At 54.7% G+C, this 13,915-nt stretch overlaps 4 protein-coding genes across 4 annotated transcripts; 3 read left to right on the top strand and 1 right to left on the bottom strand.

The window, feature by feature from the left end:
• Positions 1-92: 92 nt before the first annotated feature.
• CONPUDRAFT_146194 (uncharacterized protein) lies at positions 93-2,509 on the top strand (the record flags this gene model as incomplete). The annotated part of the gene is made up of 7 exons (XM_007774363.1): positions 93-176; positions 227-666; positions 735-942; positions 1,000-1,543; positions 1,586-1,713; positions 1,761-2,332; positions 2,392-2,509. The coding sequence occupies 7 exons, from the start codon at positions 93-95 to the stop codon at positions 2,507-2,509; spliced, it is 2,094 nt and encodes a 697-aa protein (XP_007772553.1).
• Positions 2,510-3,181: 672 nt separating this feature from the next.
• Positions 3,182-7,202, bottom strand: CONPUDRAFT_168122 (uncharacterized protein). Its single transcript, XM_007774362.1, has 2 exons — positions 7,065-7,202; positions 3,182-6,993 (listed from the first exon to the last, which is right to left on the bottom strand). Exon 2 carries the CDS (start codon positions 6,756-6,758, stop codon positions 3,333-3,335), a length of 3,426 nt encoding a protein of 1,141 aa, XP_007772552.1. The 5' UTR covers positions 6,759-6,993; positions 7,065-7,202; the 3' UTR covers positions 3,182-3,332.
• Positions 7,203-7,392: 190 nt separating this feature from the next.
• CONPUDRAFT_75912 (uncharacterized protein) lies at positions 7,393-7,713 on the top strand (the record flags this gene model as incomplete). The annotated part of the gene is made up of 1 exon (XM_007774233.1): positions 7,393-7,713. The coding sequence occupies one exon, from the start codon at positions 7,393-7,395 to the stop codon at positions 7,711-7,713; it is 321 nt and encodes a 106-aa protein (XP_007772423.1).
• Positions 7,714-9,472: 1,759 nt separating this feature from the next.
• CONPUDRAFT_168121 (uncharacterized protein) lies at positions 9,473-13,608 on the top strand. The gene is made up of 4 exons (XM_007774361.1): positions 9,473-9,515; positions 9,581-9,628; positions 9,690-10,389; positions 10,474-13,608. The coding sequence occupies exons 3-4, from the start codon at positions 9,814-9,816 to the stop codon at positions 13,069-13,071; spliced, it is 3,174 nt and encodes a 1,057-aa protein (XP_007772551.1). The 5' UTR covers positions 9,473-9,515; positions 9,581-9,628; positions 9,690-9,813; the 3' UTR covers positions 13,072-13,608.
• The last annotated feature ends 307 nt before the right edge of the window (positions 13,609-13,915 follow it).

Below are 13,915 nucleotides of genomic sequence, written 5' to 3'. Positions count from 1 at the left end.
GGAAATCATAGTCATCCAAAGTTTCGCGCGCTATTTACTTTCTCGACCTCCCACACCCCTATACTACTTTTGTTGCTCTAGTACTACAACCAATGCACTTCACGGACCTTCCACAAGAGATCTTGGTTTGTATAATGCAGGAAACGGACACGTTATGTATACTGGCTTTGAGACAGGTAAGCATTAGATGTATAGTATCAATCACCATCAGTTCAAGTTGTCGCAGACTTGTAAAACGTTCCGAGACTCGACATATGACAAGCAGCTTTGGCTCTTACGTCTACGCCACCTGATGCAGACAGAGCACGTATCTCTCCCGAATTCCGCTCAGCAAGTCGAAGCTCTTACCTGCCGCCAAATCGAGGCGATCACTTGCCGAGTCTCTTCCTTGGCTCATGCCTGGCATACCCACTCCATCTCCTTTCGATCGATATATCGCCTCGATTCGCCACGGTCTGTAACATGGCTCCGGACAATAGCATCTCGATGGCTAGTCGTGGCTGCAAAAGACACGATCAGCAGCACTCTCGAGCTCTTTGACTTAGCAACTCTCGACAGCGAGCATCTAGACCCAATCACTGGCTGCTTTTTACCTGGCCCAGTTAACAGTGGAGAAGCCGTCGTCGAGAACGGAGAGCTTCTGGTCGTCGTAGCAGTTGAATCAAGGTGCGATTGCATCGGACTCATGACTTCCCCTACTCCATGCTGATGGCGTTATACGTACGCTCTTGAAGGACGCCTGTATTGACGGTTCTCAAGCTATTCGAGTTGAATGAAGATTGTTTCTTCGGCGAAATCAAAGTTATCTCTGGATATAGCGAGATAGTCCTGCTTCTCTCCGGTCTTCTTGTTTGCGCTATGAAAGACAATATGGCAATTCCTCACGTCGTTGACTGGAAAAGTGGTGATTACTGGCCGTTGGCGACAGTCCCGGACCATCGGGTATGTTCTTTGCGGAAGGAAAATACATTTTGTGACTCACTCGAAGGCACTGGCCAGGGAACGCGCATCAAAGCATGTTCCTGGAAAGGTCATATTGTGACGATTAGCGCAATGGATGTCAAGATCTTCACCATTCCCTCACCCGAGCACCAACCACGACACATTCAGACCTTGCATTTAGATCCCTTGATGTGGGGAGAGGTCGAAGAGGTAACATTCACCCAACCTGTCAGCAGCCTAGGGTCAGCTTCACCGCTCCAGCCAAATGCCCCCATTGGACCATCGTGCTCTCAACAGCTCTCGTGGATCAAGCCAATACATGCGACCGATGATAATCCTGACATTTTCGGTATATGGCAATGCAACCTTCTGTGCCATCAAGCTGCAGACACGCTCGGGGTCTGCAGTTTGACTGCACCTGTTCAAGTTGTTGATTCTTACGACGCTACGTGTCTCACCGCTGGAGCTTCAGGCGGCCGTATCTTATATACATGCGAGGATACCGACTTCTATAGCCCCTTTCAAGATTCTGTCTCGTTTCTTACGCTGGGGCATGCACCCAGTGTCGAACGAGTGTCTTTCGCGGGCGAGCCGAGTTTGTGTGCGTTTCCCCACGTCGCCTTTGATGATGCCTTGGGACTAGTATCCATCGGAAACTGGGCTGGAGAACTGGCTGTCCTTGACCTCGTTGGTGCTCCACTTAGGTTTTTATTTGAGGGCGATCGCGCCCCAACCTCTGTAATGGACGATGGCATCGAGCTCTTGCCCACGGTACGCGAGTTTCTTACAGCTCTTTCTATATCCTGAACAGCCAACAGTGTCATATAGACCTTGACGTCGAACCGTCCCCATGGACCCACCACGTTGAAACCGAACCTAAAGACTACGAGGTCTCTCTGTTTGAGAGGCGTCTCATCGATATCCCAGATGTAAACACTCAAAGCGTGGTACCGGGAAGACTTCTTCACTGGAGTCATCGGTGCGAGGACGTACCATTCCGAGACGATTTTTCGTTCGAGCTATCGCACTCGTACGAATTTCTAGGTCGGGCTCAGCTAATTCTGTGGAAAGATGAAGGCGCGCGCCTTCTAATCACCAAGGGAGGTCTCTACTTCGTTCACGAGTTCGCTAAAGATACCTACTTCGCTTTCCGGGGTGGAACAACACTGGAGGTTATTATAGACCGTATCCGGAATTCTACCAGTGCTAGCTGGGATTTCTCTGGACTTGAGCTGCTACATGTGCCTTATCGCTCTCTTTCTACGGTGACAAAAGAGCAGAAGATGGTCGATACTACAATAGTAGAACGTCACGACATGATGAAGAACCGCTTTCATGATATGCGGTCAAGAGGAGGTTCTCCGCCCTTGTGGCTTACCAATGGATCATGGTAAATGACATTGTTTTCTTGGTGACTCTGCGATGACGCTCACTATCTCTGTCTCTCAGGTTAGCAAGGGGAAACGAACAGGAACTACGAACAGCTCGACTCGGTTATAGATGGGAACGTGTGGTTACCGCATTGCCACCTCCCCCATCTACGAGTCTTTCAACCAACTTCATGTAATGGGCATCAGTTTATAATTACTGTCTCAGCATTGTCCCCATTTCCATATACTAGCTCTGTCTATGCTTTCTTCGGCCGGGGAGCGAAGGCCCGAAATCAACACATTGGCGGGTGACTTTTGGGTGACTTGATCCAACGGCTGAGGTCAAACAAAAGACGTTTGAACGCCACTAAGGGCGTCTGAAAAACTGGGTTGAACTGTTTCGATGTCTCTTCGGGCTGAGACTCTGTCTTTCACAGTCACCCCTCGTTGTCTACCACCAGTGGTTGTTCTTCGACGTTCATGCCATCGTTGAGTCCAGGATGGAGCGGCTTTGACAACCCGACTTCCGATAAAGCCCGCTTCCGAACTCAGCGCTCCGCCGCCGAGTCGACATCTTCGCTCTGAATCACCATCGGCCAGTTGTTTACATTTGCCCGTGAACCATGGACCTTACCGCTTATGTCCACTCAATGACATCGCTTGATAACAGTGAAGCCTCCTGAACGGCTCAGACTCTGAATTACACACTGAAGGCGACAATGTCATGGTTTCCTACGCGTCATAACTTGTATGCGTGAGCTTTAACCTTGGCTTTATCTCCACTATGCTGCGTGAACTGATTCGCGTTTCTCAGTATGCCCAAACCTATGTTAAGACATGAGACGCGAGCCCGCTACAGATTATCGCTTGTACATAGGTGGTTTATTGCTTCGTGTACACTGAGGATACTAGATGCGGAGTGTGGGTATAGATACATGTTTAGACGTTACAGCTGCAAGACGTTCCGGTGGGTGTTAGACTCGAGAAGTTAAAATGCGCTCCTACTTCATGCTCATGCGATTACGAAAACAGGACCTTAGTGCTCGAGCGTAGCAGATCGTTCAAGCAGCGTACTACGCTGCCAGCACCCTCTTTGACCCTCTCTTTATCCTCCTCTTTCACCTTCCACAACACCTGCGTTTCAAACCTGTCGGGGTGCCATTTGCGAATGCCTTCGCGAATGCGTTCCTTGACAGTCTTGTCCGTAGGCTGCAAAGGTGATAGCATATATGCGCTAATCCCAGCCACCGTCAAGTCATCTGGACCTATAGGGCACCTGAACATCGGCCACGGGAAATCGTCCCAGCTGAGAGTAGCCCGTGAGTGAAGTTTGTCCCACTGGCTTTGATGTGAGTCGAACAGTCTAATGATGTCCATCCTGCTGAGCGCTCTTGACTCTTTAGAAAGCCGCTCTTGTTCAAGCCGAACCTGCTCTTGACGGAACCGCGCCTCTTGCTGCTGAGCCTGTTCAGCCTGGCGACGACGCCACTCGGCTTCCGATAAAAGAGTCGTATACGAACTCGAAGTTGCTGGCTTTGGACGACTAGCGCTCGGCTTGGTACCTGGTGTCGCGGAGGCTGAAGTCGAAGTCTGGTTGGTGGCCGTTGAGGTAGTATGGCCCGATGCGTATGACCAAGCGCTACCGGTCCGGGGGGTATAGGAGGCCTTTGCAAATGACGCACCATCCGGAGTCGTAGTTGACGTGTAATCTTCAGCGTGATCCGACATCGGCCAGGGGTTAGACGAGGGCTGGGAGGAGGAGCCACCTTGAGAGGGATACGAGCGCCCGTTCTCCCAGCTATCTTGACGTTTGCGCTCTTCACGCCGCCTGACGGCCTCCTCTGCACGCCTCTGGTACTCCCCTTGCTGCTTGTCCCACTTCCCTCGTTCTTCGTCCCGCAGCTGCATGTCGAGCTCCTTTTGGAAAAACTCGGCCTTCTTCTGAGCGAGATTCTCCTCGCGCTTCTGCAGTTGCTGCTCTTTCTTTCTAACGTCTTCCTCCCTACGACGCAAATCGGCTGCAAGACGGCGAGTCTCGTCCCCAGTCCGATGAGCTTCCTCTTCCTTTGCCTGAGCCTCCTTAGTCTTCTCCTTCGCTTCTGTTTCCATTCGTACCGCCACCTCTTCTCGCTGCCGCGCCTCGTCGTTCCGCTTTAGGGCCTCTTCCTCCCTCCATCGTGCCTTTTTCTCGAGCTCCCTGGCTTCTTCCTCCTTCCTCTCTGCAGCCGCCTCCCTCTCCTTCGTCTGCTCCTCCCTCAGCATGACCTCCTGCTCCTTGCGCCGAACCAGATCCTTCAACCGAGACATTTCTTCTTCCTTCCGCTTGGCTTCGCCCTTCAGCCTGTCAATTTCGTCCTGCTTGGTTTGGCCGTCCTCACGCTGTCGCTGGTCCTCCTCATCATGACGGCGTTTCTCCGCCTCATACTTATCTCGTTCCTCCTCGTGCTTCTTTACTTCTTGCTTCCTCAACTTCTCCTCATCCTGAAACTTCTTCCGCTCTTCCCGCCTACGTCGATCTTCTTCCTCAACCCTCTGGCGCTCTTCTGCCATGCCATGCCGCTCTTCCTCGAACGCTTTCCTCTCCTCTTCATACTTCTGCAACTCCCCCTCGCGCTTAGTCCTCTCCGTATCTCGCTGACCGATCTCTGCATCCCAGCGCCTGCTCTCTTTCTCTCGTCTCGCTGCCTCCGCTTCGTCCCATTTCCTTCTGTCTTCTCTACGTCTCGCCAGCTCTTCTCTGTCCAGCCGATTTCGTTCCTCTTCGCGCCTCAGGCGATCCTCCTCGTCCTGCTTCTTCCACTTTTCCTCGTGCCTGATGCGCTCTTCATCGTCCCGGTTCTTCCATTCCGCCTCCCGCTTCACGTGATCCTCTTCGTCTAGCGTCCTGGAGTCCCTGATAGACCCCTCGGGTCGCCGCTGCAAGGGCGGTGCATACCCGTTCGGGAGTGGTCTATCACCGTATCGTCGACTACGCCAGACCTTCGAGCCTTCATCCGGGTCCTCGTCCGAATCGTCGCTATGTTTAACGGCGCGACGATCTTGACGGGACTTGGTACCAGCCTGCCTCAGGTCAGGCCTCGATATTTGCTCAGGAAGGCCTGACGAGTGCCAACTACGAGGACCGCTGTCGAACGTACTCGGCGAACTGGAGGCCTCGTAACGCCCCGAATGGATCCAGTTGTTGGAATTAGGGCTTGATTGCACACGTCCATCAGCAGCAGCCGATGTCTTCCTCTTAACAATAGGCCGACTCGCCGACGGGGGAGGGAAAGCGCGAGACCCGTCGGCCGTGTGTGTGTACACAGAAGACACTGCAGACGTCGGGCTAGGCGTGGCAGTAGCATAGTCCCTCGAAGCGTAGCGATCGCTATGCGACGATGGTTCGCCAAAGGTGTCTGATGATTGCCTGCTTCCTCGCTCTCGCCCTCGTTCTGCATGGGTGTTTGTCGTACCTGGCGCTGGTGGATCTGTGCTGCGACTTGGCGGGCGTAGAGCTGGTGGAGGGCGGACAGAAGATGAAGCGCTCTCGTTGCTGCTACTCCCTGCTATGACGTACGCCTTCGACTGGGCAGCGTCCTCCTCAGGTGTAATCGTCGGCGTCCAGAACGCGGGGAGGTTGGGGCGGACATTCCCGCCCACCATGCGGCGCATGCTATTGCCGCGTACGCTAGCAGGCGACTCGAGAGACGAACGAGGAGGATAGCTCGATTCACCGGTAATGTTGTTGGGAGGGGGGCGAGAACGCGTACCGAGTTCTGGTTGTTCAGGAATGGATGGTGGACGACTCGAGCTCACGATGCTGGTGAGGGAGCCAGCACGTTTCTTCCCGCTGCGTATGTTGGTCTTCGATTCTTCCGGTTCCTGAGCAATCGGTGATCGCGGGAAGTAGCTTCCAAATTCCGTACCGGGAGACTCCTTTGGCGTCCAGATGCGAGCTGTTGAACTCGGCTGGGATGTCGAGGCAGTGGGCGACCCCGTAATGCCGACGGCCTTAATCTGGCTGGCAAAAGACGAAGTGAGCCCTGTTGCCGAATCAGGTGTGCTTCGGTTGGTCTGGGTTGACTGGCCTGATATCGATCGCTGAACGCCGCCACCACTCTGTGTCTTCTCTTTCTCTATGTTGTCCAGTATTGCTTGCTGCTCTTTCACCAATGCATCGCTCCAGTTCCCGTCGATTGCGTCGCCCGAGGCCCATTTGCGCTCCACGCGCTCTCTCTCCACGGCGTCTCGAAATTGCCCTTCAGCGAGCCTACGGATAGTCTCCATGGTCGCCTTGTACTCGCGATCGAGAGAACCACGCTGATCTGGGCTGACTTGCCCTGCTGAAAGCTTTGCCTGACGGTTCTGCTTTGCCGCCTCCACCATGGAGCCCAGGTTCTTCTCAATCTCTCGCCTCAACTTCTCCTTCCATGCTCCATCTGGCTCTGTGGGATGCTGCGCCAGCATGAATCAGGGGGCGTCCGGAGTGCGGCGGAATCACAGGGATCGGGACGAAAATGCGTAGACGCGTGGGTACGATTCGCAGCGTGACGGACGCGAGTGGGCTTCCACACCGTACGGTGAACGAGGGCAACGAGACGAAGTTGGACGGAGGGGGAAGGTACCGGATGGTCCAGAAGCGCTACGATCGCGCCGCCAGAAGATACGGCGAACGTGGGCAAGTAACGTGAGCGACGGGGCTCTATGATACAATGCCTCATGGTCAGCACGCGGCTCTTATGAGAATGCGAAATCCAATATCCTTGTACTTACGCAGCCTTGTGGTGCAGCGGCTGCATAGGGCGGCCTGGGGTAAGTCGGGGACGCGGGCACGTCCTGCACGCGCGCGCGGGGGAGGGAAGAAGAGATGGTAGTAGAAGAACAAAAACCAAATTAGCCGTCACGCAGCAGACCCCTGGGGCACATGCGGTGATGGCGATGGAACGGTTTCGGACAAGCTTGTCTGCAGATCGCAATCCGGAAGGAGTGCGCGTTCGCTATTTTGCTTCCGTCTTCCACGCGACCCGCGATTTGCGGTGGTTTCGGATTGACCACTGATACGGACTCACCTCAGCGAGCAACAGTCAAGGTGAGCCCGAAGATGCCTGAAGGACTGCGGGCAAGATGGCTGGGTCAGTCGTGGTCTCCACTGGCGGCAGCACAGGCAGGCGGTGCAAAGTTGGATGGTTCTCCTCGCGTGCCAGAACTGGACCCGGTATCTTTGCGTCCCGCCGTAAATAAGGCCTCAGTTCCCATGCCACAGTTCTATCGCGACGGCACGAGGCAACCCAAGAAAGAGGCCCCTGGGGGCCATTGCAATGAATTGGTGCGCATCGTGCTTACGATTCTCCGAAGCAACCCTCTCGCAAGGACAGCTGAGGGACAGATATTCCTAGATATTCTGACCAAAGCTGCGGCGTAATAGATGTGCCGCCATGACTCCAAAACACATGCATGGGTGTTTCATGGTCCAACATGACTCATACTTCGAGGCTCGGAACCCGACGATGGCAAGAGAAGGCCTACAAGTGAATAATGTGGTCTTTGTACCCTATAAGCCCTTTGTGCTGTGAGATACCTACTCTGGGCAGTTTCCTCTCTCGACATCACCTTGTGTTGTCCTTGAACATCAACCGCTATGCATCCTCGGCTGTCCACTCCGTCTCCACCAGTATCAGGATGAGTTCAGGCTGTAGCCGTTTCTGGAACAAGACATAAACCTCAGGCACTGCTGTGGAGTTGATCATCGCAAGGTAGCTTCTTGAGAATGTGTTAGACACACATGTGAGTGGTGCGCAAGGCGCTGACTCTTGCTGGTGGGGCTGATCTTGCATTGCCAGACACTATGTGTTATCTGGTTAACTTGAAGCCTTACGCAGCTGTCGCAAAGTCAATGGGCGCTGTGTTCAAACTAAGCATCGGCATCGTTCACTCGCATTTGGGTTGTTGGGAGCCCGAGGACATATCCGATGGGTATGAGTATAGGCTCATCACCGTAAGGCCTTATGACGCGGCCCAATCAGGGCTAATCAGGGCGTAGCCATGCGCCGCAGGCTAATGACGAAGCCCAGGAGGTGTATCTTGCATCGGATCTTTACCACCATCTTCGATGCGGTCTCAACGTGAAATGTCGCTGTGCTCGCGTGGGCAGACTTGGCATGTCAAGAACGTGGATTGACAATACTTGAGCTGCGGAGATGAACACGATCGGCCGCTCGGAGCTTTCGCTGTGATGACGCTAGGTCCATAAGTATGGCTTGTGGGTGCTGGTGGAGCCATCACGTCCGATAGTATTTGCCCGTATATTCATCCTCATCCTCAGATCCTTCAACGGTGGGGCCTCTTCCCAAAGCCAACGGCCTCGCAGAGAGCAAAGGCCCGTACATCGCAATTGAGTCTTATACAAACCAAGTATCGTCCAATGATTGTGATCTTATTGTTGGGCGGTGAGAGGCGGTGAGCCACCGCTTCGAGCAAGCCCTATGCCCCGTCGAATCATGTCCATAGCGGAACGTCATCGCTACGTGGACAATTTTAGGCTTCATCTCGCCGGAAAGGCCTTCAGGCGGTCGGTCCACATGCCGACTTTGCTAAGTTTGCTCTGACGATGGCGCGCCAATCGATTGTCCATTGTTGTCGTTCCTGATGCTAGCCTGCGCACGTTGACCGTACAGTATGTCGGTGCTCTTGCTGTGGTTTGTTAATTGGTCGCGATATGTACTGCAAACACCAAGATGGGCTTAGAAGCTTTCTATGATAAGTTGGTACGAGTTGGTGCGGAGCTAGGCGTTGGAGAGAAGCGCAACGGATCCAAGATGAGAGGCAGCCCAGAATGTTCCCGGAATGGACTGGATTCACTGGAAATGTCCAGCTTCTCAGGCAGAGCGCGCCGGTGTTCAGGGGGGCATCATACGCGCCTTGCGTTTGCCTCGAGGCGCGTGTGTCAGATCCGGTTGTCTGATATGGGTGGCTTCCTCGTCAGGGAGACAACAAGGAGACGAAACCCGGTGTGGGCGGGCTGTGGTTTTTGTTGAGCAAAACGTTGCGCGAGCTTGAAAAGCGCTTTTCTTTCTCCTTAACACCGCTCGCTTAGACCCGCCGACCCGCGAAGCCGACCATTTTTGCTCTTTAAGATGTCTCTCATCTTAGTGACGCTCTGAACCATCCCCACGCCGACGATGCTGGCCGCGAGAAGACAACATTTGCCTTAAGTTCATCTCCCTGGTACGAACTTGATTCACATCAAGACACCGATCTTACAACTGATAGCGACCGTTTGGGAAACTTAGCTTTATTTCCTTTCTTTGCGTCCTTCCGCAACTGAGTCTCTGAGCCCAGTACGTCCACGCGACCTGCCGATGCACGGGACCCTCCTCTAATCATAATCCTTTTGGATAGTTCGTATCCTTTCAAAAGTTCAGATCCGTCTCCCGTCCCTCCACCAATATCTACACCGTCGCGTCCTCTTTCCACCAACCTATTCCCGCTATTCTCAAACACCAACCACCTCGAGCACGCATACATGTTCAACACCCAACGCGCTGGCCCCTCGCGGGTAGCCCTGCAGACACCCTCTGAAAAGGTTAAGAAGGAGTGGAGAACTTTCGTCACGACGTGGTACTCTCCAGAGAAAACGAAACTCGAAAACGCGCTGCAAAGCGAGTTGGATGTCAAGTACAAGAACAAGAAAAGTATCGCACAGAAGAAGGCACGCGAGACAGAGAGGCGTCAGCGAGTCGTAGGCATCAAGAAGGTGCTGGCGGAGCCCGCTCGCGAGCAGTGGGAGCAACGCCTACAGCGTGCGCGTCTTCGGGAGGAGGAGTGGGCCATGACTAGCGCAGAGCAGGAGGAAGTCCTTGATGTGTTCTACGGGCTCTTCAACGACCCGGAGGATGACAACGGCGACGCCAGTGACGGTGAACCCGCTGGCGGTGACGAGGAGGACGACCTTGCACCCCTAGCTCAGCCTCCGAAAGAGACTCGCCCCACACCTTCCTCCACCACTCCACCAAATGGCGCCTACCAAGTCATCGACCCCGCTTTCCTCCAGACCGAGCACGGTCCAGGTCTCCCCCACGCCCGCGTGGACCCCTTATCCGTGAGTGTGACGCTGTGACGTATGTATACCTTCGACGCCGACTGACCAGGAACACGCTCCTTCGTTTGCTTTTGTCTCTCCCAGGATACCATACCTCCTCCGAACCCCTTTTCCACCGCGTCCCGCTCTCAAAACACCTCGAGCTCCGGCTTTCCTGCACCCGCGTTCACCTTGTGGGCGAGTGAGGCCGCCTTGACGAAGTATACCCCGGAAATACCACAGAGCCAGCTGCTCGCGCCCGAACGCGTCTCTCGCCAGACCTCGGCCAACTCCACGGTAGCCTTGTACCACTCCCCTTCCGCAGATGCCAAGAAGTCGTCTCCCCACTCTTCTCCTCCCGGCGACTCCTCTTCCAGACTAGCTACTCCCGGCAAACGTTACATCGGTCCCGTACTCTTCGACACCGAAGACGACACTCCCCCGATGCCAGATGCTGAGCTTCGACGGCTCAAGTCTGAGATTGACAAGGAGACGCGACACGCACAGGATGCCGAGTTTCGGCGATTTAAGCTCGACGTCCGCATTCGGCTCATCCACGAGTTCCACAAGGAGGCTGCCGATCTCGAGGTTGTCCTCGTTGAGCGCTTCGAGTCGCAAAGTCTGCCCAAGGAACGCGTCAATACGGTAGTGCAAGAGCACGAGAAGCAGATGGTCGATCTCCGGCAGACGCTGGACGCGAAGCGCAAACAGATGTGCGAGGAGGAGCGGCAGCGGAGGCTCAAAGCGCTTAGCCAGCTCGCCATTGAGGGGCCCCCGGTTCCGAAGCAGATCGAGCATGCGTCTTCGTCTGCGTCGAAGACGAAGATGGAGAGGCCACGGGCGGTGACGGTTGAGGCAGCTTCGGATGACGAAGATGACTGGTCAGCAACGAAGAGCAAGGAGCAAAAGATGGACGACACAAGGCTGAACGTCGGCGCCGCGAGTTCGATGGAAATCCTTCTAGGTCAAAGATCTGCCACGGGTCCGTCATCAGGGAGCACCGATCCACCTAGCGCTCTCAAAAAATCAAACAGCTCGCAGCCGCACTCAGCGCAGCCTCTGCCCAAGAGTGCTTGGGGAATCAAAAAGAGCCTTAGCGCTAACCCTTCTCCCGGTCCCTCGAAGCCAGCACCACCTGCTCGCGAGGAAACATCCTCCGTTCCAGCTGCTAGTTCGTCTAAAGCCGGCTGGACGAGGATGATCTGGTCTGGTTCCAACGAGGATGTTACTAATCCTGCTCCCCTGCCCGGTAACTCGTTCGCGCAGTCTCCTGCCCCTTTCGCGTCCGCTACGCAAACGAAAGCACCTGGCTCACAACTCACTGGCGCTGGAGCCACGGGCAAGCCCACGAAGGCCGGCTGGGGTCTCACGGGCGAGGAGGGGCCATTTTCCGCTTCGGCGAAGGGCAAAGGCAAGGAGAAAGCTTCCGTGCAGGAGGAGCCAGCATGGGGCTTTGACGCGGAACTTGACCTCGCTGAGCTGATGAAGAATGCCAGTGTCGCGGACGATTCGTCGGGCACCGAGGCTGATACTCCCCCTGCTACCTCGGCTTCTCAGTCCTTCTTCAATTCATCTAACGTGACGTCAGCATCCACAAACCAGCCACAAGCTTCTTCAGGCTGGGGGCTACCGCAGATGACGAGCAAGTGGGGGCTCTGGGACCAGTCCAAGAAAAGCTCGGCTCCTACGCCAGCTCATGCGCTTTCCTCCGAGCCGGAGCCGATCCGCGAGCTGGAGCCAGCACCGCCACCTCCCCCTGTATCGGCGAAGGGGAAGAAGGGGAAGAAAGGCCAGCTTTCTGCTACGACGACTGAGCTAGCTCCTCCTGTACCACCAAAGCCAACGCTTTCTCATGCACCTTCCCGAGAATCCACTACCTCTAAGGGCAAGACCACGAACAAGGGTTCCAAGAAATCTAAAAAGGCCAGTGTTGTCGACATTGATGAGGAGACGGAGCGCGAGGTCCTCCGTCCTCCTCCGGATCTATTCCATCCCTTCTCCTCCTCTCACATGCCAGGGGCAATGTTCGACATGGCCGACGATGATGATACCGCAACCATCACTGCTGAAGACAGCGCCGCACTCGCAAGAGCCAACGCTGACCAACCGTACTGGCGCAACATCCTCAACGGCGGCACGAATCAACCTGCCCCCTCATCGTTCTCTCCCATTTATGCACCTCCTCTCTCCCGCGATCCCTCTCCCCCGCGGTCCGCCCTCGAAACCGAGATGTCCGAGGATGAGCCCGAGTCTGCTCCCGCTCCTCAACACGCATTCTGGAAGCCGAGCAACAGCCGGGAGTCGATGTACAGCGACGCGAGCGAAGACGACGTCACTCTCCGGAACCACTTCGTAAGCGAGGTGTTCGGGCACATGATGCACGACGACGACGCACCCGCCACCTTCGGCGGGCGTCCGCCCTTCACCGGGATCACAGGCCCGTCATCCTCATACGCGTCCGTCCCTTCAACGCCCAACAGCTTCGGTTTCGGATATGGCTTTGGAGGTCCGCCAGGGATGCCCTCGAGACCGTCAGCGACAACTGTGGCCGCCTCGATGGGCGGCGACTTCGCCACCGTTCCTCCCTTCGCGTTTGGAGGGATGGGCAAGAAAAAAGGACTGCCAGCGCCCACTAAAGGTCCAACGCCAACGGAGGGCTGGCCTCGTATGGCGCAGAACTCGGGCTCGGCTAGACTGTTTTGATCGCTTTGGACATGACATACTTTATTTGCTCTCTATCGGTTTACGTTTGTGGTTTCTTTCTTTTTGGTCTTCGAATTCTCTTGTTGTAGCCTTCTGCCTTATCCTGGTCCCTCTCCCGGCATCCGTCACTCATGTTTCTCGCATCTGCATCGCGACGCTGTCTCCATCCATCCATGCTTCCACTCATCGGACACCGCTCTCGTATGTTTATGTTCTTTGCCGATAACCTATCACGCACGTCAATTATGCAACTACACTTAGTATATAATCAGTCTCTATATGCTCTCGCTCTCTCTACTCTCATACCACCGTCTTCTAGCTCTGTTGCACTTGCACTTGTTTTCTAGTCGTTTCTGCTTTCTGTTGTGCATCGTTTTGCAATTGATAATGTCATGGGCTGCGCTCTACCTTTTCTTTCTTTCACACTGCTACATACTGTAGCAATCTCGTGCAACAATATACTGTACCACTGTTATAAGTAACGCTCGGTACCTACTTTCCGGGATAATGTATTCGTATCTCACGAGCCCTTTTGACCACTTAGCTTCTCGAGAAGTACTGAGCTACTCGTTTCGGTCTGAACCATTTGCATTGATCGAGGTCGTTATGAGAGGTCAAGTCGATGCGATTCCATTCTCAATATCTGCCTTTCGTAAGATGAGATACTATGCACATGAAGCGTTCGGTAACTCTATTGGAATGCGGGGCTCGTCTCTTGCCTGTGAAGGGCATGAACACGGCGTCTCGCATTTCGGCACGGCGTGGTACAAGGTTTCCCACGTCATATGTTCTTCGTAATGCATAGGCTTCTCCAAGCCCGATGCCACCAGCCTTGTAATATATC

Source organism: Coniophora puteana (genome assembly GCF_000271625.1).
Source record: "Coniophora puteana RWD-64-598 SS2 unplaced genomic scaffold CONPUscaffold_12, whole genome shotgun sequence".
In the NCBI taxonomy this organism is placed as follows: Eukaryota; Fungi; Basidiomycota; class Agaricomycetes; order Boletales; family Coniophoraceae; genus Coniophora; species Coniophora puteana.
This window is presented reverse-complemented; position numbering and strand designations above follow the sequence as displayed.

What these genes read in the sequence shown, in the direction of transcription:
- CONPUDRAFT_168121 (XM_007774361.1), top strand. Translation starts at nt 9,814, where the DNA reads ATGTTCAACACCCAACGCGCTGGCCCCTCGCGGGTAGCCCTGCAGACA. An exon ending in CCCGCGTGGACCCCTTATCC is followed by an intron (nt 10,390 to 10,473) that starts GTGAGTGTGACG and finishes TGTCTCTCCCAG; the next exon opens with GATACCATACCTCCTCCGAA.
- CONPUDRAFT_168122 (XM_007774362.1), bottom strand. Translation starts at nt 6,758, where the DNA reads ATGCTGGCGCAGCATCCCACAGAGCCAGATGGAGCATGGAAGGAGAAG.